The 22,676-nt window shown below is 34.5% G+C and overlaps 1 protein-coding gene across 3 annotated transcripts in view; it reads left to right on the top strand.

Annotated features, from left to right (window-relative positions):
* The window catches only part of ATP8A1 (ATPase phospholipid transporting 8A1), a 219,516-nt gene that overhangs the window by 67,247 nt on the left and 129,593 nt on the right, over nucleotides 1-22,676 (top strand). For all 3 annotated transcript variants that reach the window (XR_005128999.2, XM_037530697.2, XM_037530696.2), the window contains exons 10-15: nucleotides 1,469-1,580; nucleotides 3,828-3,993; nucleotides 5,368-5,495; nucleotides 6,021-6,098; nucleotides 8,064-8,152; nucleotides 21,140-21,212. Coding sequence is in view for 2 of the 3 variants with exons in the window: in XM_037530697.2 (XP_037386594.1) it covers nucleotides 1,469-1,580; nucleotides 3,828-3,993; nucleotides 5,368-5,495; nucleotides 6,021-6,098; nucleotides 8,064-8,152; nucleotides 21,140-21,212 (646 nt within the window). In the remaining variant the exon portion in view is untranslated. The remainder of the gene's footprint in view (nucleotides 1-1,468; nucleotides 1,581-3,827; nucleotides 3,994-5,367; nucleotides 5,496-6,020; nucleotides 6,099-8,063; nucleotides 8,153-21,139; nucleotides 21,213-22,676) is intronic.

Raw genomic sequence — 22,676 nt, 5'->3', positions numbered from 1 at the left:
ATTTTTTTTTAGTTTTTGTAGGGTTTGTACCTTATTCCAGTCTCACAAATGCTGAGGTGATAGTTTCTATATTGTACCCTATTGGATACTTAAGGAGCAGTTGGCTCATATATGCCCCAGAACATTTTTCAGCAACTTCCTAAAAGCTTTTTGGAAGGCTACTTTAGTCCTGAGCCCCCTCCCAGCTCTGAAGTATACCCCAAATTTTGAGACATACAAAAGATGGAGTCCTTTCCTGGTGAATCTAAAAGGCCAGTTGATGTGCTTGAAGAATTGAGAGCTATCATTGCTGTGTTCTTTTTCAAAACTAGAATACACAGTTTATTAAAGAGTTATTCATTTAAATGGAGGGCTGAGGGTCTGTTATTACCCACTCATCTGAACTGATTTCACCTGGGCCATTAGCATTTGTGCAATTTCTGAAATAAGGTCCAAGAGTCAGCCAGCTAGTGGCCTTAGATATTTTCCTGAGCATAGAAGCAAGCAGAAATGAGTTTCAGTCTCACTTTGCCACCTCTGACAAGTTACTCCCTGCCCCGAGACTTTTCTTGGAATTGTTCCTTTTTTCTGGAATGTTTAAATATATTTTTCCTTATATGTGATATTTCTTTCTTTGCTATTTTCTTATTAAAATAAAAATGTGGTGATGGGAATCCCTGAGCCAATGAATTTTGTATAGGCTATTTCCACCAAGAATAAATTGTATCTGTGATTTTATTTGTGCCCTTCTGATCTCTGTGGGAGGTTGTATCAGCCTCTTCTAGTGAGTAGCTCACTAAACCTCCACAAAAAAAGACTCAGCTTGACCCTTATTCAAAAAAGGTAAGACTTAAAACATACGAAATAACCTCAATTAACTGTCAAGGAGAAGGGTATTTGACTTGCTCGGTACTTACCACTTACTGGAAATGTATTCACAGTTCTCAGAGAACTGATCTTAAAATACAATAAAATAAATGCCCTAAAGATTTTAAAATCAGGATCATGTCTCTGGAAGGCAGGGATGGCAATGCAAGTAGATAATGAGATCTGTGTATTGTCTTACCTTATATACACTTTTCTATACAAAAAGCTATTTTTAACTTCATAGATGGAGAACAGATCCCCTAAATTCACCACTTTCAAACATCTCAGAATCTAAATAGATTGACTAAATCAGGAAAAGACTTTTAAATAGGTTTGGAATTAGCCTTTGAATTCTAAACATTTGCCTACTATTTTGGATAGTGAAGTTGTAGGAAATGGCTGATTTGATGTTAAGGAGAAGGAATTTAAATGCTTCCCTCCAGCTGTCCTTGTGTCAGAAGACTATTCCTATTGGTAGGAAAATTACTTCTTTTCTAAAAATACAGTAACTGTGAGAGGGATTATTTTAACAACAGAACCTATGTTGAAGCTATATAGTGGTGATAGCATTTCTGTGCATTTTAGAAAGTGTCATTTCTAATGTCAACATAATCTGTCACAGCACTGTTCCGCTGGGAGCAGATCAGATTCTTCTTCGAGGTGCTCAGTTGAGAAATACACAGTGGGTTCATGGGATAGTTGTCTACACTGGACATGACACCAAGCTGATGCAGGTAGGATTTTATCTATGTAAACCTTCTGGTCCTGAGTCTTTTGAAAATGTGCTATTTGTAGCTCCCAGTATAGTAGTCTCAAATATGACAGAGCATCTGTCACAGATTCTGGAGCCCCCTCAGTGCATCCAGTATCTTAGTCTTCAGTCAGTGAGGTTATGAAATGGCTCCCTGCTCACAAGAACACTGGAAAGTTTCACCAGAGATCACCCAAAGCCTCAGCTCTCAATGATTCTGTATTTTGGCTCCTGGGCAGCATTAACTGACTATTACAAAGATTCATAGACGTCATCCATATCACAGTGAGTGTTCTGCATTAAATTACTTGCTTTATAATTTTAATACAGTAATCAAATTTTAAAATTGTTTTCATGAAATTAAAACACATGTGAACCAAATGTTAACCATTTTTCACAGCATTTTTATATTATATTTATATTAAACACAGCATTATATTAATCCCAACATTTGTAGCTGGGATTAGTGCTTGTAGTTGGGATAGTGCTTGCAAATGTCTGTGAACACCCCCTCTCTATATTATTATATTGTCAGTGTTCAATGGGAAACTTAGTTTTCCCATCAGGTGTGGAAAACTTCATTTTAAATGCTATGTGAAAATCTGCAAAGAGCTGATGAGACTCAGCAACAACAAAGAAAATAATCCAGTCAAAAAATGGGCAGAAGAGCTAAAAAGAAACTTCTCTGAAGAGGAAATGCAAATGGCCAACAGGCATATGAAAAAATGTTCAACATCACTTGTAATCAGGGAAATGCAAATCAAAACTACCATGAGATACCATCTCACACCAGTGAGAATGGCACATATTAAAAAATCTAGCAACAACAAATGTTGGCGAGGGTGTGGAGAAAAAGGAACTCTTCTGCACTGTTGGTGGGAGTGCAAACTGGTCCAACCACTATGGAGAGCTGTGTGGAGATTTCTGGACCTACTAAACATAGAGCTTCCATAGGATCCAGCAATTCCACTCCTAGGTATTTACCCAAAGGACACAGAAACATCAATTCCAAAGAACACCTGCACCCCTATGTTTATAGCAGCACTGTTTACAATAGCTAAGCTTTGGAAACAGCCCAAATGCCCAAAAATAGATGACTGGATCAAGAAGATGTGGTACATATACACCATGGAATATTACTCAGCATTCAAAAAAGATAAACACATGCAATTTGCAGCAACATGGATGGCGCTGGAAGGGATCATGCTCAGCGAAATAAGCCAAAAGAAAAAGAAAAATACCGGATGGTCTCACTCATAGCAGGAATCTAGAAAACTTAAATAAGGGACCAGGAAAATGAATATAAGAAAGTGAAAATCAAAATCAACAAAAAACTATGAACCAGAGACACTTTTTGGGGGTGGGGGGCGGGAGGGGAAGGATTGGGGTCAGAATGGGGCGTTTGCAATTGTATGGGGGAATATAAAAATAAAATTTAATATTAAAAAAAAAAATAAAAAAATAAATGCTATGTGAAAATCTACTCAAATAGGACTGATAATTTTATACATTGTAGATGCACAAAAATATATCAACAAGCAAGTGGTGCAGTTAATGACTGCAGCTCTAGCCACTTCATGAAATCTAGAAATCACCATTTTGTATCACATATGACAGATTTAATTTTCTGTCCTGTGATGCCTTGATTAGCAAAGATACAGCATAATCATTTTTTATTAATAAATAGTACTGAGAAAACTTACCTCTGTTATTTTCTGTAGCCAGGTCTGCTTAGATTACTGTTGTGTTGTTATGTGAAATATTTACTAAATGCCATCAGAAATGTGGAAACCAGAGTTGTCTTCATAGTTTGGAATTTCCAGCTGTCTGGCTCTATGTGTCTAGATCTATGCTTCTGCCTCTTCCAGAGCTGATATGCTAGCTACTACTCATCTACCCTATTTACTTCAAAAGTCAAGTAATGCATTAACATACCTGCCATGATAGCCAAAGCTATGTCTGCAAAAGGATGTTATTTCCTTCTCTCACTATTATTGTTTTATGTCCTAGAAAGACTTAAAGTGGTATAGTAGCCTTTAAAAAATAAGCTGTTAACAATTGACAGCCTATCACATCTATGATTATTTTCTGTATAATTTTCATATATCTACCATTGTCTAGATTTTGTGTTGACTGACTTTGTCATCCTCATCAAAGTACTGGAAACACATTACTAAATCATTTGTACACCTGTTTTATTATTCCTCTTGTTTTTTTTTTTTTTTTACAGAATTCCACAAGTCCACCACTTAAACTCTCAAATGTGGAACGAATAACAAATGTACAGATACTGATTTTATTTTGTATCTTAATTGCCATGTCTCTTATTTGTTCTGTGGGCTCAGCCATTTGGAATAGCAGGCATTCTGGAAAGGACTGGTATCTCAATTTAAACTGTAAGAATCAAAGTGCTATGGCACTTATTTTCATCTTTCATTTAAAAATGCATTTATTTTATAGATGATCTTGAAATTTCCAATTATTTCTAAAAAGAACACCTGTTGCCAATATAACTGGACTTTTAATTCTTACTAGACTCTACAGTTTCAAAATCGTTGAAAAATGGGCACTCTGGTATAAGTGGCATTTTCTTAGTTATTTTAATTAATGTTATTGTTTTAAAAATACTTTATCACAGGTAGTGAGATAGATATCTGGTTAGGAAAAAGCAGAGTGAGTATTATAAAGGGTGAAGTATATATATATTTAAATATTAAAATATATTTAATAATTATTAAATTTATTTTTATTCAAGCTTTTAAAATATTTATAAGCAAATATATATTTAAAGCACCAAAATTTAGTTTACAAGCTTTTAAATATTTAAATTGAATGTACTTTAACTCATTAATGTAGTGAATTCTGTGTTAATGGTTATCTTATCTTAGGGGAAGTGCTCTTGATTTCCTTTTGGAGCAGTTATCCTTTTATTATTGTGGGATTAATGTAGCATTACTGAATATTTCTACGAAGTAAATTTGTTGTTCCTTTTGATGAGTACTTAGCTAATAAATAATTCCCAAGTCTGAATGCAAATTCCAGCAGCAAAAATGACTTTTTCTGTTGTTTTCATTCTGTTTATTTAGGTGGCCAGCTGTTTCATGTTTTTGCTAATAGTCATTGATTTGCTATTTCAACATTGAAACTATTGCTGCTACCAACAGATTGTGTGTTCAGATACATTATGATGTATCTGGGATGGCTATTATTTTATTTTCATTATCAAGAGGAAGGAATATAATTTACAGAGCTGAGTTTCCTAGAGTTCAGTCCTATTTTGCTTTTACTACTGTGTTGTTTTACTATTTAGGTTGTTTTGCTGCTTTTTGTTGCTATTATTTTGTTTTCTTCTAAAACATGCCTTAAATTAGATATCGTGGGGGGGGTGTGGGTGTGTATGTGGGTGTGGGTGTGGGGGTGGGTGTGTGTGTGTGTGTTCCTATTCAATTAAGATATTACTCTTTTAAGCCCTTAGTCCTAGCCCTAGTATTTCTAAACTTCCTGCTTGGAAAAGGATTTTAAATATTTAACAGTACTTTTACTTTCTAGAACTATTATGCAGTTCTTAAAAGAATTCAAAACCTAGTTAACACAAATAATGCTATTCATCTTGAAAAAGGTATTTGGAAATAAAGATAATAGCACAGTGTTCCTCCACAGCCATCTAGAGATGCTATATATTATGGAAATTCTTATTAGGCTAACGTGTTACAGTTGGTACAAATAAAGTATAGAACTGTAAATGACTTTCTTCCCACCTTCCCCAACAGATGGCGGCGCTAATAATTTTGGACTGAATTTCTTGACCTTCATCATCCTTTTCAACAATCTCATTCCTATCAGTTTGCTGGTTACATTAGAAGTGGTAAAATTTACCCAGGCATACTTCATAAATTGGGTAAATATGCATTATTATCATAATCTCTCTAATCATAAATTTTGTCTTTTTTTTTCCTGATAGTCTTTTGACCTCTCAGAAAAACAGTTTAGTTTTACCTTATCTTTCATTGACTATGAAATGACATTTCAAAATAATTTTGAGCCTAATATAATTATAATGAAGTTTCTACTCAGAATCACGGAAGTATACAGACCAGATGTCTTAGGTCTCTAGCTCCACAAACTTGTTTTAAGTTACACAGTGGTCTTGGGCAGGTTGGGATAGAGGTCAGATATGCGGGGGGGGGGTGAAAAGATTCACCAGAGACAGAGTAGAGAACTGAACAGGCAGACTGTTCTACCCTTATTATGAAATATTGTATTCTATATTGAACTCTTTTCAGGGAAATCAAGTAAAAATGGAATACGGATGGCAAGAAATAATAGTGGTTACATATGTAGCTTACCAGTTAAATATATTTTCACTTATTCTCTTGTTAGCAATTGTATCCAATGATTTCTTTTATATATATATTTTTTAAAGGATCTTGACATGCACTATGAACCCACAGACACTGCTGCTATGGCTCGAACATCTAATCTGAATGAGGAACTTGGCCAGGTAAGTTAAATTTCTTCTTACTATGTTGATTTAGAATCAAATTTTGTGTGACTTCTGCCATTCATGGCAATTTCAGATGAATTGATAGCTCCTAATTTTCTATTGTTTGAATAATTGGTATTAACAAGCTGTTAGTACATAAATATTAATTTTCATTTTTAGAAAATAAAGTTTTTAAAACTAAAGTTTGTTTTGCTGTCAAGATAAAGTACTCCAGTGAGGGATGTCCCTCAGTATAGTATCTGGTAAGTATTAGAGTGAGTGTTTTTTGTTTTTTTTTTTAAATAATAAATTTTATTTTTATATTCCCCCATACAATTGCAAAATCCCCATTCTGACCCCAATCCTTCCCTTCCCGCCCCCCACCCCCCAAAAAGTGTCTCTGGTTCATAGTTTTTTGTTGATTTTGATTTTCACTTTCTTATATTCATTTTCCTGGTCCCTTATTTAAGTTTTCTAGATTCCTGCTATGAGTGAGACCATCCGGTATTTTTCTTTTTCTTTTTGGCTTATTTCACTGAGCATGATCCCTTCCAGCGCCATCCATGTTGCTGCAAATTGCATGTGTTTATCTTTTTTGAATGCTGAGTAATATTCCATGGTATATATGTACCACATCTTCTTGATCCAGTCATCTATTTTTGGGCATTTGGGTTGTTTCCAAAGCTTAGCTATTGTAAACAGTGCTGCTATAAACATAGGGGTGCAGGTGCTCTTTGGAATTGATGTTTCTGTGTCCTTTGGGTAAATACCTAGGAGTGGAATTGCTGGATCATATGGAAGCTCTATGTTTAGTAGGTCCAGAAATCTCCACACAGCTCTCCATAGTGGTTGGACCAGTTTGCACTCCCACCAACAGTGCAGAAGAGTTCCTTTTTCTCCACACCCTCGCCAACATTTGTTGTTGCTAGTTTTTTTAATATGTGCCATTCTCACTGGTGTGAGATGGTATCTCATGGTAGTTTTGATTTGCATTTCCCTGATTACAAGTGATGTTGAACATTTTTTCATATGTCTGTTGGCCATTTGCATTTCCTCTTCAGAGAAGTTTCTTTTTAGCTCTTCTGCCCATTTTTTGACTGGATTATTTTCTTTGTTGTTGCTGAGTCTCATCAGCTCTTTGCAGATTTTTGTGATCAGTCCTTTATCATTAGTGTTGGGTGCAAAAATGTTCTCCCAGTTGGTGGGGTTTCTCTTTGTTTTTGTTATTGTCTCTTTTGCTGTGCAGAAGCTCTTTAATTTGATGTAGTCCCAGCTGTTTATCTTTGCCTTCACTATCATAGAGTGAGTGTTTTAAATGTGAATCCCAAGTATTAAAATTATCTATAACTTTTGACCAGAAAGGAAGTTAAACTTGATCAATGATGTTGTGTAAATCTAAGTATAATAGTAATCAAACAAGAATTTTAGATTTATAATTCATACTGTATTTCCATAAATGTGTATATCTATAATACATTTATACATTCTGAGAAAAAAATCTTTTTGTACTACTACCTTTGATAACTCTTACCATACAAATTGCATTTAGGTGAGAATTATCCTTTTTCTTTGCAATTCAGATGTTATATGAAGTTAATCGCACAAGCTATTAATAATTCTCTAATTGTCATGTTCAGAAGTGCTGATATTTAGTGTTATTAAATATTAAGTATGGCTAGTGACACACTTTAGTGGAAATCCCATCCCCATAAGGGAGATTTCTGTATGACTAGTTTTTCTAATATATTGATAGCCTTTAGTGTTCATATATAAAATGGTTCATTGCTAAAATGCTAAAAATGACAGTCAAACTTATTTCTTAATATTTTGTGCAGAAAATAGTAGCATTCATCGTACCCCTACAATGTAACAAAACTGACAAAAAGCATAATTTAAGGAACTTTTTTCCCTCTCTAGGATACTGTCACAAAAAAAAAAAAACACAACTCTGGAGTTTTAATGAGACTCTGATTATTTTTTTAGGTAAAATACATATTTTCTGACAAGACTGGTACTCTGACATGCAATGTGATGCAGTTTAAGAAGTGCACCATAGCCGGAGTTGCTTATGGGTGAGTGTTTCCCCTTTAACTGGGAAATGAAATACATGTTGAATTATTGCTAATAGTTTGGCACATTTTGGGAATTCTTATTGAGGGAGTTTTTATTTTAATCTAAAAAGCAGCTGTTTTAATTTCAGCATGTCTGTACACATGATTTATAGTTTGGTATTTTTTATTTGAAATTACCTGTGAGGTAGGGTCTCTACCAAGTAATGTCTCTGTTTAGAGTTACTGAAGCTCTCTGTCTGGGTTTGGTATAAGGTACAAATACACTTTCCACTACCTTGCCATAAAGTTAGAGCACAGCTTGCGTCTGGCAAAAACACGCAGTCTGTGCTTGGGCAGTTTTCAAGTTAAAGTATCATTTCTCTAATGGTTATACCTTTGATTTATTTTGTTGTTGTTGTTGTTTATCATCTTTCCTCTTTGAAGTCTAAATTTCTGATAGCAGGAAGAATGTAGAGACAGGAAATTTATATCTGGGGAGGATATAGAATACTATCAAAAAGCTTTTCAGGCTCTTAATATCCTTTAGAATTTAGTGCTTATTGGACATGAATAATTTCTTACTTCCATGTATGCTTGCCTAAATTGTTCAAAAACCTTCTTTTTGAAGACTTTAAATGATAATATGAGAAAAATATTTCTACATTTCTTTAAAAAGATGTGATCAAAAGGTGAAACACCCTTATATTTGATTGACAATGGCATATTATCAAATTTTCCAATTATCTTTATCTATAGGTAAGATCATTTTGGCTACAGCCCATCTCCCAGTGTAAGATATTAAAGAATTAGGCATAGCAAGACAGCAGCCATTTTAAGAAAAACAGACTTTTTAAAGGGCACAGCTATGCCCTAGTTTCATTTCAAGGCAAAAACCACCAGACTGGGGTAAAAACCACAAGACAAGGGTAGACAAAACTTAACTAGTGCCAAGGAGAGATACCCAATCAGGCCAAACTTGGTCCCTGGTGTGAAAGTCCCCGCATCCTGTCAGCAAAGTACAAAACAGTTGGTTGCTCTGAGAGGGGGTCCCTCTCTCAACCTGATGAGACTGCTGTGTCAGTACTCCAGGCAGAGTTGGGCCCTAGCTTAAGCTAGCAATAAAGCCTTTTGCTTTTGCATCTCTGGCTCCGTGAAGTCTTTGGGAACCCTGGACGGAGTTAAGGCGCCAACTCCTAACACCAGCCTTTCTCCAAGGGCCCTCGCTTTGGGGGATTTCTGACTTGTACTGACTCTTCCCACTCATACTGTCTCCAAGCAGTAAACAAATATAAAAAGCGCATATTGGATTTTTGAAATGCTTTATTTAAAATTATAAATATCTATTTGGTAGAAAAAAATTCTAAAAGCACGTGCTTACTCCTATACACAGGACCCATAGAGAGAAATCGGTGGAGGCAAATATCCTTGTTCTTTGGCATAGCAGAGTGTGGCTAAAAATGAATTTACATTGTGTGTATAAAGAAAAAAACTAAAAAGACTTTTTTTGAATGGCCTTTTCACACTATAAGGACAGGATGTTAATTTAAGAAGCATACTTACTGTTTCTGGAACTGGATGCCATTTTGCCACTTAGGCCTATCTGAAGATTTCATTAGACAGAAGAGGCTCTCCTTAGCCCTCTCACCCACCTTCTCCCGGACAATTGGTACTGGTCAGCTGCAAGAGCAGGAATGGTGCAGTCAGGCTTTGATGTACTGTGTTTCTTTATTCTTAACCACAATTATCCCAGATAAGAGAAGGAGTATCCAGTTGTGATTTTAGCATTTGTTGTATTATAATTGCTGGCAGATTTCCAATAATTTATCTGTTTTTATACAGATCGTACATTCATTCATAAATGTTCTTTTTAATGTGATTTTTTTGTAGTTGCCATTCTTTTGTACTTGTCTAGTTTCCAACTGAATAGCAAGTTCTTCAAACTAGTCATTATTGATTTTGAGCTTATCAGAACAGCAAGCTGAAATGATACCAGATTTGAATTTTTTTCTTACTCGTGGAGCAAGTCCTTAAACACAACAGGCAGTAGTCCTAATGAGCAGCGTTCTTCCTGGATCTGGGGTGACATGGTCATTAACAACTGCATTATGATGATAGAGTGGGTCCTAGACTGGTAAATATTAAATTAGTATTTGGAGTTAAGGAGTATTTTGCAATAAATGTCCAGTGAAATAGATTTCCTCCTGGGAAAATAACATTTCTTATATGAAGATGTAGTCAAAAGCAAGAGTTGTAGTTGTAACGTTGTCACTAATTTACCATAAGACCCTAGACACTCTGTTTCAAATATTCCAAACATTTTTGTTGATGTTGAAACCAGATGATCTCCTAGGTTCTTATTCCAATATAGAATTTTGACATGTTTAGAAATAAAACAGGCTTTCCCTATTTGCAAGTTTCAATAGAAAGTTCTTTTATGATATGTACTCCTGAATACCACATGTCTTGTTAAGTGAAGCTAGTTAATTAAACAGCTTCCAATCGTCATGCATAGATGGTACATGGGCTTTTAGGATTTTTAGCCCTGACTGAGTTTTTATTAACGTGTTTTCTTTCTCCAACATCGTAAAGAACAGTTGGATTGCCAGCATTTTAGCAGGCTTTGGAGAAACAATGAAGCTTTCAACTGCCCAGATATTTGCAGAAGAAAACAGAACATTGTTATTTAATTTCGTTCAACTCCACAGAAAAAAAAGGAATTGCTGAACCACCTTTCTGTGGGGATTTAATTTGGATACTCTTGGGTTATAGGAACAAGGTCAGGAAAATAACATGATTTTACTGTCCCATTTGCCTCACAGCAGTGTTTAAGACTTGTTTTATATGGGGGACTTTCATGTGCATATACTTCTTACAGAAGAAAGCATGGTATTTATCCTCTTAGGAAATGTCAAAACAAAGGAGAATAAAAGAAACTTTCATATATTAGCAAATGTTTGGGGGCAATAATTTCATAGCCTATTAAGCATTTTTAAGAAATGAGGTAAAACCTAGTTTTGCGCTGCACAAGTCAAAGGTGAGTTCTGTTGACTTCTATCAGTTTAAAGGACAAAAGCCAAAGTCTGTTGAGAATATCATGCAGGCCCAACTATGTATCCTATAGGTTTCTAGGATGGTGGTCCTTAACCAGTAGGTCAACATTTAAAACAGTGCTTCAGAATTTAGCCTTACTTAGTTTTCTCTCATTTCATGTAACCTGTGCCTCAAACTGTATTCGTGATTAGTTTTCAAAAAAATTAGTGTACAGAGATTTGTACACTTAATTACACTGATTATTTTATAGAGATCAACTTCGTAAGAGATGCCACTGTGCTTAAACTTATTAGACTGTTCCATTATATTTTTTAGTTAAAAATAAATGAATTGTGATGTAATTTACAAATTTAATTTACTACAAATTAAAAATTCTACAGCTAAACATTTGTTATTTGTTAAAGTGCCATTTCACCAAATTGCTTCCTATTGGGAATAAGTCGATTTTATCACATTTTCATGAATATCAGAAATAGATAAATTAACTATTCCCTTACATGGGTGGCTAGGATTCTCAACATAGTACTAACTGTGGACTACAATCCAAAATATCATCTTTGGGCCTCCCCTGGTGGCACAGCGGTTGAGCGCTGGGTTGCGAAGCTGCCCGCAGCCTCTGCAGCGCCAGTTCGATCCCTGGCTGCTCCCCGGCACCGGAGGAGGGTCCCACAAGGTGCGCAGACCTCTCCTGCCGCCCGCTGCTCCCCTCAGCAGTGTGCTTCGGTCCTTCGGCCTGTTCTGCTCCCCGCTCTGGCTCTGGTGAATTCTGTCACCCTCCCGCGCTTCTGACTGTACCCAGTGCTTGTATAAATAAATAAATAAATCTTTTTTAAAAAATCATCTTAATGTCAACATTACTGTTAGAATGAGCTGATGAGCTGGGTGAGCTATAATCTCTAAAGTTTAAAAAAGTTGCATTAAGCAACTAACAGAGCTCTCTATGTGGGCAAGATATTTAATTAGTATTAAGCATTTCATTGATATTTTCCCTTTAAGTAAAAAAATGAAAGTTCATAAAAGTAATCTTTATTTATGTCAATACAGTATATGGATAGATAACTTTACTTGACAGTATTTGTTTAGCAATATATTTGCTGAAATTATCAGCTACTTTTTGAAGACTGAGAAGATGTGAACCATGATAAACCTCTTAATTATCATAATATTTTACCCCAAGTTCCAGATAATAACCAACAAATTTATTTTGCCGCTTACCATGACTGGTGATAGGCACCACTCATTTCTTTATTCACACATCTCAACAAGTTCATCTCCTTCTATACGTATTAGATGACAGGCATATAGAGATCGGCAAAACTTCACATGATTCCCACCTTCCTATAGTCTATAGTCTAATTGAGGGTTAATGGAGGCTTACTAATTTGGCAAATATGAAATATAACACAGTACGAAGATCTGTGTGATTCTGCAGTAGGGTTTGATCTAACCAGAGAGGTCAGGGACTGCTCCATGAGAAATGGATTTGGACTGAGATCTGAGAATGAATTTCAGTGAAGTACTTACCAGGCAGATCAAACAGCACTGACATGCCAACAAAGATGAATAATCAGACAACTGATACACACCAGAGCTGCTGGAACAGCAATCTCAGGATGCGTAGCAGGTGGAAGGGTGGACTAGTGCTCACCACAGTAAGGAGTGCTCAAAATCTGCCAGAGCTGCAGCAGACCTGAAGGAGATGATCCTGAGCCTTGAGCTCTCTGCTTTTAAACTGCATGACTTGAGAAGCACAGGTCCCTGACCGAATAAGGGATTATTATACACCACACTGGAGTACCTGGCAGAACCTTGACACAGTGCTTTGGTAGATAAGAGAATAGTGTGTAGGGCCTCCCCTGGTGGCGCAGCAGTTGAGCGCTGGGCTGCAAGGCTGCCCGCAGCCTCTGTGGCACCGGTTCATTCCCCGGCCACCAGTGAGGGTCCCACAAAAAAAAAAAAAAAAAAAGAATAGTGTGTAAAAGTAACTGACTATTGTGGTTGGCACGAAGAGAGTGGATACTGCACTGGGATCAGTTAAGTGCTTTGGAGTTTAAAGACGTGCCTTGGAATGATAAGGCCCATATCAAAGTCACTTTCTGGAAGGGTAAATAGAGTAGGGTGGAAACTTAGGGAAAGGATTCCATGAGTTTTCAATGAATTTTATTGAGTGTTTGTCAAAAATAACACTTTTAAACTCTACATTTAAAAGAAAAAATATTGAATGCTCATAAATAATGGGAAAAAATGACATATAAGAAAATCAGTTCTAGTTGCAAAGAGAGTAGATCTTAAATGTTCTCAACACACAAAAAAATGGTAATTATGTGATGGGACGGAAGTGTTAGCTAAGGCTACAGTAAGCATTTTGCAATATATAAATGTATCAAAACACATTGTTAATCTTAAACACAATATTATATACTAGTAAAGCTGAGAAAAAATTTTGAGTCTTGTCATGGGCCATGGGCCACAATCACTGAATACATGACTAATTTGTTGAAATGAAAGTTATGTGTCAATCAGATTTTCCTAGTACTTTAATGAACTAATAGATGAAATTAAAATATTGGTGAACATATTTTTCTGTTTTAGATAACGAATGGTTTAACAAATAAATTATGGCTTATATGAAGTTTTTTGAATATTAATCTTTTTAAATGTGGTTCTATTTGATTATAGAAATATAATTAATTTTTACTTTAATATACCTCTGTAAAGAGCCATCACTTCATGGTAGTCAAATTTACCTCTAAAGTCAATTTTATCATCATGAAGGTTTGTTCCTAGTTATGAGTGTGTTAGTTTCATTAAAATACTTTCTTCTGGTTGTACAACGTGGAATTAATTTTCTCTTGACTTTAAGCATGTAATTAAACTGCAGTATTTCCTACTGAATATTGAATTTTGTATGTTTCATGGGAAAGAAGCAAGTTGATTATCCCATTAAAGAACCTTGTAAAACTGCTCGATTATCATAACCCATCATGTTCTACTTACTATACTAACTGCCATTCTTTCAGAATAAACTAAAAGTTCATCATCCTAACTTCTTCAAGCCCCATCTTTCAGTGCTTCCTTACTCATTCTTTTATGTTTCCAGCCTTTCTGTGATTATTTTTTCCTCTCTTTCTATCCCTCCTCTTGCTTTCTGAAGCCATGTCCCTGAACCCGAGGATTATGGCTGCTCTCCTGATGAATGGTAAGCTGCATGCAACTTTCTGTCTCATTGATTCCTTTGGAAGGTTTGCATTTTATTATTTTTGTTTTGTTAAACACACTTTACTACTTTGGGGGAAAAAGCCTTCCTGCTCATGTAGGTGGCAATGGTGTAAAATAGGTATTTCTTGAAAATCTGTTTAACTCTTGATATCCTATTAAATAAACTTTTGTCGTTTTGTAAACATCCAGTTGGAATTGTAGACTTTATCTACAATAAAATTTGCAGCGATCAACTTGCAATCCCAGGGCCTACCAGGATTTCAGTTACCGCTCCGGACACTTACTTTTGTTTTTAGCTCAGCACTGCCACCTTCTGCTGTTCACAGTCTACACAACTATAAAATGATACCAATTCTTTTAATGCTGGTAACATGTATTATGGTTTTCTAGGTGGTTGTGTTTTTATTTTCAGTTTGCTCATGTGTTTCATGAGCAAGCTATATGCATGGAAACCAGTAATATCACTTAACAGCTTTGAAGTCGGAATTTATTTCAATAAAGGGGCAATTTGGTAACAATTTGCCATAAATCTTATCATACCTTCAGTCAATGGCAAATGCAGCTTTTTGGTTCACATGACAACTGATGAGCCATCACATTTAAGCCAGTAGCCTAGAGTTCATGCACCACCATGAACACACAATTAAATATTTAATGTTTTTTTTTTTAATTTGCCAAAACATCTTAACTCTTGGCAGATTATTCAAGTTTGATGGTATGGCTATTTCCTTTCATTTAGTCCTCTGACAATATTTAATTTGTCAAAATTTAATTTGACAATAGTTAAATTTTTGACTATCTCTTCATTTGCTGCTTTTCTATAACTTTAACATAATTCTATTAACTTTAAATTCTTGATTAGTGTAGACGTAATAGACATTTTTATGAGATAATTTATTCATAAGAGAAAGAAATTATCTTCATCATATCTATTTTTAAGATAAGATGGAAATGTTAAGAATCATTTTTTGTTTATTCAGGTCATTTAAAGTATCTTGCTTTTAATATAGAGGATGCTTCATGAGTTTTATGATGTTGAACAGAGAGAATGTTATTTTAGCTAGTTCAATAAGTTCTTTTTCTAAGACACCCTTTTGGAAGAGTTTCTTATTTGATGTTTTAAAGTGGGTAATAAAAGAAAATGCCAACTCTTTCATAAATTGTACAGCTCCTCTTCAGTTACATAAAAACTTAGATATTAATGATTTTTTTTTTTAAATTATAGAAGGATTTTGTCACCTTTGTAGTGAACTTTATTTTGAACATTTGCTTGGATACCCCATTTGTAATAGTTATCTTTAGGCCTGCAAAGATGAGAGAAGAGATATTTCTTGAGTTTCTTTTATATCCTAGATTCTGTATAATAGTTGAGGATGCAGAATTTGGGTTATGACCACCCAAGGTCACATCCTGATCCTACTGATACCCATGAACCAGTTACCTCATCTCGCCAATCTCTCTGTTCACATGTTCTCCTCTGGTAAAATGTGGACACCATAGGGAGGCTGTGAACATTAAGTGAGTTGGGTTTTTAAAGTGCATAGAGTAGTGTCTGGATGTAGTGGGTTCACAGAAAGTTAGCTCTGATGTCACTCACCTACTCACACAGCTCACTATAGTAGCTGCTGGTTAGATTACATCCTGCATTAACTTTAAATAATAGATGCTTTTCTAGCACGCAACAATTTCAAAGTCATTTTGTTTCTTGTTTTTTAAGGTAGCAAAAGCAGGTAAAATTCAACTCTGGAGCATAGGGGCAGGGTAGTTGGAGAGGCACAGCTTGGCACCTTCACAAATGTGTCATCAACCCAAACTCACATAAGTGGTTTCATGTTGTAATGAAATGAGGATCAAAACCATGATTCTGGTTGAATCCAATACATCAGGGGTCTGAACAAATCTTCATGCTGCTGGTCTCCAAGGGTGAACTGGAGTGTGTAGATGATCATACAAATCTAAAGTCTGAAAGTGCATCCCAATCTGATTGTCAACACCTTCATCTTTCAGTGTGATGTTCATCAAGTTCCTGATATAAAATCTGTGGCCTGTATGTTTTACTACCCTATTTGAACTGTATTGGTCACAAAATATCAATTTAAAAACATGCAATATTCAACATTTAAATGTTATGTTGATTATTTTACATATTTACATTTAGTCAAGTTTGAAAGTAAGCCTATAATAACTCTTTCAAACATACTGTCTTGACTTTAAAGATAATCGGATGATGTTTGAACTCCAGTGTGTTATAGAGAGAAAATCATTTCCCAAACAACCACTTACTCCATAGTTAATATAATTTCCTGTTATTGGCAAGTATTCTCAGCTAGCATATAACCTTACAGATTATGTTGCTTTCTATTAAAAATCTATCTTTCTCTAGACAATAGCAATATTTGGGGGATTGGAGAAAAAAATCTGCTTATTTTTGGCATCTGTGTAGCGCTAAGATATGGCTACTTTCCAAAACTGTATATTTCCATAACCATTTTTTTCTTTTTCTAACATTTATTGTGAAAAATTTCAAGTATAAACAAAAGTAGACAGATATGCCTATCTGCTTACTTCAATAATATGTGCTCAAGGCTAATTTAAATACATCTATATCTTTCCCCTACTATTATATTGAAGCTAACTTCAGATAATATTATTTCGCTTTTTCTTATATAGCCATTCAATGTGTTTCCACATTATTCTTTCTAATAGCTATTTGTTGCATTTTGTTTTGTTGTTTTTTTTTTTTAAGTAGATGCTATTGAGGGTGCTTCTCCAGGAAAATTACTTTAAAGTATTGTGTGCTTAGTCTGTGGTTTTTATTATTGTCATAGTTTTGGTGTATAGTACAATTTTCTGGTTTTATTTTCTCCCTTCATTCTGATCTCTAATTGTGTACAGGATAAGTGGAGGTTATTTATTCTGATGCAACAGCTAGGCTCACTAAAACATCCTTGCAGGTGTGACTGTCTAATAATGAGATCTAACACATCCAAATTAGTGTTAGTCTTCAAAGTAGTCACTTTGACAGGTAATTTATTCCAGTGATGTGGCTGTTTCACAGATTGTGTTTGGGACTCCTCTTTTTGTCATTGCCTTCAAGGGTCCTTTTGAACCACACAGAAAAGTCAGTCTCATTATTTCAGTCAAAACTGGTGTCTAACAAAAAAATATGATTGAAGTCAATACTGTGTTCATATTCTTGGGCTTGACTGGACTTAATAACAAATTCATTTCTAAAATTTAAATTTCACTTTAAGGAATTCTGGTTTGGAACCAGTAGCATAATTCAAAAGTAGGAGGTACAGATCCTTTCAATAAATCAATACTTTACTTTCCAAATGCCTTTGTCATCATGTGTTTGCATGTGTGTGGCATATATATGTGTATGCACTTAGTATTTGTGCGGGATGTATAAAAATTTCAGATGACTGTAGGAAGTTGGTCTTGTTTTTGATCTTTAAATTTGATTTACTTTTAAAGCCCATAATGCATTAAATATGGTGCAAATTCAAGTGTCCTTTCCTTCCCTCTTCCTAGTCCCTAGAACCCACTGCTACCCCCTCTAGAGGCAGCAGTGACCAATTTCACATGTGTTCTTCCAGATCTAGTCTGTGACTACGCCTTCATGTATTTTTTCTTATATTTTTACAAAATCAAAACATTTTCTACCAGCTTCTCATTTCTCAGTGCATTCTTGAGTTTTGTCCAAATCCTATGAAAAATATTCCATTTTTCTGTATGATGTGCTATTATGTGAGTGTACAAAAAATTTATTTTATTTTTAAAAATTTTTTGAAGTAATGTACCTGATGGAATTTTGGGTTATTTCTAATCTTTTGCTATTAAAAATGTGCCACAATGAATGAATTTATAGAGAGAGCATTTTGCATCAGTAAATAGCTAGGATAAATTCCTGGCACTGGAATTACTGGATCAAAGAATACATGCATTTTAAATTTTGGTAGAAATTTCCCAACTTCCTTTTATAGAATTTGTGCAGATTTTCATTCTCACCAATGATATATGACTTAACTTTTTTTCATAATCACAACAGCAGAGTATTACCAAGCTTTATTTGTGCCAAATAGATAAATTTTATCTTATTATGGGGGACTATAGAGCTTACATTTAAAGCCACTTTTATTTACTCTTTAAAATTGTGTTTATATCTTTTGATCATTAATCTATTGCACCATTGTTCTTTGTCTTACTGAAATCTATGAGTTCTTTTTATTTTATGGAAATTAACCTTCATTGTATGAGGTGGCATTTAGCTTTGCTTACAGTAATTTTTGCTATGCAGAAATGTTTTGGCTTCATGCATCAGATTTACCTATTTGTTTTCTGAATTATGATATTTATGCATTTCTAATTTTAGGTTTTTTTATTTTCCCACATCTTTAATAGTTTTAATGTTAAATTAGTCCATGCTGTTGGAGATGTAAAGTATGGATCGAGATTTTTTTCCATGATGACTCTTATTGACATGAAATTTAAAAAATAAACTATAATCCATACTGTCATATGTGAAAATTTCCTAAATCATATATTTTCTGGATTTCTCTTAATTTTTATGCTATAAGGATTCTTCATTTTTGTGCCATCAGGAAATAATTGTTAATAATATATCATACCTTTTAAATCCACTGCAAGAAGCTGCAAATTCTGTGACATTGTGGGCAGCCCACTCATTACCTTTCCTGAATGCTATGCTCTCTACCTTATTGCTCCTTACAAAACACATCAGTTCTTTGTCTCCTTGTGAGCAAAGTGTCACTTGGAAATGTATATGGAAGAATTTAACAATTAAATTTAAGAATTTAATTTATTTTGGGGCAGTTTGCAAATTATTACAGTTTCATGAGTTGACAATTTAAAGAATTGTTTTTATTTTTAAGGCACTTGTTTCATATTTTTTAATGATGTGAGCTTCCTATTTTTTTCTGTGTATTTTCATTGATAGTGAATGTTTTGTTAGTTTTCAGGGAAAGGCGGTGAGAATTCCATCCTTGAGTTATCCAACCCAGGCTCTCTGATTAATAAATGAGTGGTGGATTGATTTTTTTTCTGATCTTGGAAAGAAAGTAACTTTCTAGAAGGAGTGTTGTCCATGATAGAAGCCTTCACTGGGAAATGGAGAGTAGGATATGTCCAAGTAAACATTTCAGTTGCATATCTAGAGTTATTTGATTTTAAACACTTTTGACTATTATATTAATTATGGTAACTGATTTATAAAATGAATTCCTGATGAGATTAATAAGACATACCTTCAGATTTATGACATCTTTTAGCCTGAAATTCCTTAGAAACCAAATAGACCTCTACATGTAAGAGGTTTTTGTGGATATTCCTTGACATTTCATTTTTTCTAAAGTAGAAAAGTGTAACTAATGAAAAATATACATGTATGCATAATACATATTAATAGTAGAGAGATTTTCTTGAGCCCCAAATAATAAACTGTTTTTAAGAAATTTGATGAGAAAATGTATACTAATTCCTTTTGTTTGCCTGTTGATGAATCACTTAAAAGTTCTTGATTTTTCCCTCCATCTTTAAAACTGGAGAGGGAAAGAGGTGGTAGGAATAATGAGAATAAGAATAATGTGTTTATTCTGCCTCCTGAGGATATTTTGAGAATTCTAAACTACTGCATACTAATAGATGTATTATAATTTTGAGAACAGACCAAACTACTACATGTAAATAAAGATACACTTTATTATAACTATTATAACTTCATGTTTTGGTCTGTGGGAAAAATACATTTTTCTTCAATTTTTTATTCGTTCAAGCTGCTGGCTTTAAAATAGAAAACTATTTTTGTTGCACACATTGGCATTGATAATATTCTTTGTACCTATAAAAATGGCTATTACAATATTGATTATAGTTATTTAGTCTTGTATATATTTTTTTTTCCCTCAGTGAATTAATTCTAAAATTTTCTACTGTGCACAAAAGTTTAGATATTTATTTCTTCACTGAATATTACAAATTATACCCTTTGCATTTGACACTTGCATGTTCCTGTTCTTCCTTTGGATTCAACATTTTGATATTTAATTGCATGCCATGAGGTTAATAGCTAGATTACAGAGGTAATTCTGATTCCTTTTGATCCATATAAAATACATAATGTGTCTGCTAATTTGAAAATAACTGCAATACAAAATATCCCATACTTTTATGGCTTGTTTTCCCTTTTATATGGAGAACAAATGTGATTTGTACTTAAATATATCAAATATAAGTTAGTGGTATTGATAAAATATATAAACAACATTTTATCTTTCATATTTTTATATTCTATATGGTCATTATATAGTATTAGTCATAGACTGAATAAAATCACAATTTTTTTAATAATGATTTTTTCCTAAATACTCAAAACCTTGGTAAAGTTAGGGAAACAAGAGAAATTTAACTCTGGGAATTTTGACACTTTTGCTATATTTTTTAATTAATGTCTTAAAGTTTCATGTGACTACAGGATAGTTTTACTCCAGGAAAATGAATTATAAAATGGAATTTTTCATTACACTGCAAAAACATGTCATTTTAGAATGTTTTAAAATATTTTGTGATTCAACCATGAAATCTATTATGTCTTATTTACAAATACAGATTAAATTATGTTTAATCTTTTAGGGGTTTGCAGGTGTAATAATTTATTTAAAAAGAAAATTACAAATAGATCAATGGGTTTATACTCTGCTCCCTTTTTTCCCTCTTTAGGCAGAGCTCACAGTTAGGAGATGAAAAAACATTTAATGATTCATCATTGCTGGAAAATCTACAAAATAATCATGTAAGTTATTATCCATTATCATAAAAACCATTATCTTTTCATTCATGAATAAAATTATTGAGTGTTTCCCTGAATTACCTTCCATCCTTATATATTTCTCTTTTTTTAAATTTTGCAATCATTTTTAATAATTATCAAGATCTAGTCTTGCTAATTCTTTTTTTTTTTAATATTTTTTTTTTTTTTTAAGAGGCATGTTTATTTCTTTATTTATTTGTTTTTTGTTTGTTCTGTTTATACATGCACTGGGTACAGTCAGAAGCGCGGGAGGGTGAGAGAATTCACCAGAGCCAGAGCGGGGAGCAGAGCAGGCAGAAGGACCGAAGTACACTGCTGAGGGGAACAGCGGGCGGCAGGAGAGGTCTGCGCGCCATGTGGGACCCTCCTCAGGTGGCCGGGGAGCAGCCGGGGATCGAACCGGCGCCGCAGAGGCCGCGGGCAGCTTCGTAACCCAGCGCTCAACCGCTGTGCCACCGGGGAGGCCCTAGTCTTGCTAATTCTTTTTACTTGACTACCATAAATTTATGGTGGTTAGAAATTTAGTTTTAGTATTATCATTAGTCATTCTGACTTTTCAAAATATTTTATATTAAATAGCTACAAAACTCTACTTGTAAGAAGCAAATCACAATTTCAAAATATCTGCAGGGATGAGTTCAGGTATATAGGCCATTGCCAAATCTCTACAACCAGAACATCTGCCACCCAAGCTGCCACCCAAGCTGCACATTCCACTTATGAAACTAATGACACTCATTAAAATTCTATCAGGTGGAATAAGATTTTGTATAGTTTAAATGAAAGAACTTTTTTCCACAATCACTTCAAGTTTAATATGCCAAAACATGAACTCAAACTCATTACCTCAAAACATGCTCCTCTCTAGTATGCCCCTGGATAGAGCCCTCCCAATGTATTCATAGAGATATTTGCGAGACCTCTTAGGAGAGCTTTCCTAGACATGAACCACCTCTTCCCTCTTGAGTTCTCAAGCTTCAGTAAATCACACCTGACTTTTCATTTTCCAGGAACTTGAATTGTTTTTGATAACCTCTTTTTCCTCCATTTCTAGATCCATAATGAGCCACCAAGTCCTCATCAATATTGATCTCTAAAATATATCCTGAATTTCTTCTTCACTTCATTCTCACTTTCTGTATCCAGTCTGGATGATCAATATCCCCCAGGAAATACCATACTAACATCCCAACCAGATTTCTCATTTCCATTTTTACTCTCCTCCAATTCTTGTTGCACATGGCCCCAGGAATGATACAGATGGAAATCAGGTCCCTTCACTTCTTTGTTTAAAGCCAATCTTTGGCTTCCCTCTTAACTTACACAGTTCCATTATCTCACCCCTGCCTCTGTCACCAACTCCAGCTGGAGCCACTCTGCTTTTCTTTCAAGTTTCTTTCAACTCCTTTTCACTTGTTGCTACTTTAGGACTTTTTCAGTGGGTGG

Source organism: Talpa occidentalis, unplaced genomic scaffold, assembly GCF_014898055.3.
Source record: "Talpa occidentalis isolate TD23 unplaced genomic scaffold, MPIMG_talOcc4v2.1 talOcc4.6, whole genome shotgun sequence".
In the NCBI taxonomy this organism is placed as follows: Eukaryota; Metazoa; Chordata; class Mammalia; order Eulipotyphla; family Talpidae; genus Talpa; species Talpa occidentalis.
This window is presented reverse-complemented; position numbering and strand designations above follow the sequence as displayed.